This window comes from Chiloscyllium plagiosum, unplaced genomic scaffold (assembly GCF_004010195.1).
Source record: "Chiloscyllium plagiosum isolate BGI_BamShark_2017 unplaced genomic scaffold, ASM401019v2 scaf_40537, whole genome shotgun sequence".
NCBI classification, from domain to species: domain Eukaryota; kingdom Metazoa; phylum Chordata; class Chondrichthyes; order Orectolobiformes; family Hemiscylliidae; genus Chiloscyllium; species Chiloscyllium plagiosum.
Window position 1 is genome coordinate 1 of NW_025205474.1, and position 2287 is coordinate 2287.

General features: G+C 58.7%; 1 protein-coding gene across 1 annotated transcript in view; it reads left to right on the forward strand.

The window, feature by feature from the left end:
• Positions 1–421: 421 nt before the first annotated feature.
• LOC122546444 (extensin-like) overlaps positions 422–2287 on the forward strand; it is a gene marked incomplete at its 5' end in the record, with an annotated part of 7103 nt that continues 5237 nt past the window's right edge. The window contains 2 exons of the mRNA XM_043685153.1: positions 422–759; positions 980–1486. Coding sequence (XP_043541088.1) covers positions 422–759; positions 980–1486 — 845 coding nt within the window. The remainder of the gene's footprint in view (positions 760–979; positions 1487–2287) is intronic.

Here is a 2287-nt window from a genome sequence, read left to right on the forward strand (position 1 = left end):
CTGTCTCCACCGGGCCCCATCTGTCGCCACCAGCCCCATCTGTCGCAACCAGGCCCAACAAGGCCCCATCCGTCACCACAAGGACCCATCTGTCACCACCGGTCCCCATCAGTCGCCACCAGACCCATCTGTCGCCACTAGGCCCAACCACGCCCCATCTGTCACCACCGGTCCCCATCTGTCGCCACCGGTCTGCATCTGTCGCCACTGGTCCATGCCTGTCGCCATCAGTCCACAACTATCACCACCGGTACCCATCCGTCTCCACCGATCTCCATCAGTCGCCACCAGGCCCCATCAGTCGCCACCAGGCCCCATCAGTCGCCACCAGGCCCCATCTGTCGCCACCGGGTCCCACCAGGTCCCACCTGTCGTCATCAGGCCCCAACTGTCTCCACCAGTCCCCACCTGTCTCCACCAGACCCCACCTGTCGCCACTGTCTCCAGCAGTCCCCGTCCGTCACCGGCAGTTCCCGTCCGTCGCCGGCAGTCCCCGTCCGTCGCCGGCATTCCCCGTCCGTCGCCACCGGGCCCCATCCGTCGCCACCAGGCCCCATCCGTCGCCACCAGGCCCCATCTGTCGCCACCGGGTCCCACCAGGTCCCACCTGTTGTCATCAGGCCCCACCAGATCCCACCTGTCTCCACCAGTCCCCACCTGTCGCCACTGTCTCCAGCAGTCCCTATCCGTCGCCAGCAGTCCCCATCCGTCGCCAGCAGTCCCCATCCGTCGCCAGCAGTCCCCATCCGTCGCCACCGGGTCCCGTCCGTCGCCACCGGGCCCCGTCCGTCGCCACCGGGCCCCGTCCGTCGCCACCGGGCCCCGTCCGTCGCCTCCGGGCCCCGTCCGTCGCCACCAGGCCCCATCCGTCACCACCAGGCCCCATCAGTCCCCAACTATCACCACCGATACCCATCTGTCTCCACCGGGCCCCATCTGTCGCCACCAGGCCCCATCTGTCGCAACCAGTCCCAACAAGGCCCCATCCATCACCACCAGGACCCATCCATCACCCCCAGACCCCATCTGTCACCACCGGTCCCCATCAGTCGCCACCAGACCCATCTGTCGCCACTAGGCCCAACCACGCCCCATCTGTCACCACCGGTCACCATCTGTCGCCACCGGTCTGCATCTGTCGCCACTGGTCCATGCCTGTCGCCATCAGTCCACAACTATCACCACCGGTACTCATCTGTCTCCACCGGTCCCCATCTGTTGCCACCAGGCCCAACCAGGCCCCATCTGTCACCACCAGGACCCACCTGTCTCCACCGGGTCCCACCAGGTCCCACCTGTCGTCACCAGGCCCCATCTGTCTCCACCAGTCCCCACCTGTCGCCACTGTCTCCACCGGTCCTCATCCATCGCCAGCAGTCCTCATCCGTCGCCAGCAGTCCTCATCCATCGCCACCGGGCCCCATCCATCGCCACCAGACCCCATCAGTCCTCAACTATCACCACCGTGCCCCATCTGTCTCCACCGGTATCCCATCCATCGCAACCGGGCCCCATCCGTCGCCACCGGGTGTTTTAAAAAATTCTCAAGGTCAGGTTCGTAGGAGAGTAGTCTGACACAGAACAAACGACCAAGAGGCGAGACTGCTAGAATATGGGCATTTTATTCCCCGCAGTGTCGCACAACGGGTCTGGCTTATACTCACTCTACATGTTACAAAAACTGGGAGCCGTCAGTTCTCGTAGAGCGGTTGCCAACAACCCACGCTCGGCGGTTAAACGTAACCCCGGAGCAGACTCACCGAACTGGAGACTTTTCCAGCTGATATACTCTTTTCCAGATATAAACATTCATGTGAAAAAACACATTCCATTCTGGTTACATACAGATAAGAAGATTCACACGGGGAGGTGTGTAATAAGATTCACACGGGACTAAGCAACACCTCCATTCCGGTTAGATTCACACATGTATTGGGACACAATTTTAACCCTTTCACCACACACTGTAAGATAAATACTGAAAACACCGGTTTTTACTTTCCTTCTGCTAGATTTTTACATTTTTTCTTCAATTTCATGTGATGCAAAAAGTTATTCACTAACCATATAACTCACAACATCACCGTAATGTCAGTGTTTGACTCATTTTTCTCAAACGGGTTGCATTTACCCTCTTCTCACTGTGTATCTCCCATAGGTTCACCTTAATTTACTCCTCACCCTGATCGTATTTAGTGGCCCAGATACTCTGATGGTGAGGGTCACTAAGACAGCAGAGGCTAAAGTTGGATGTCATAACCATGTGAATTCTCTGACACAGTTGACC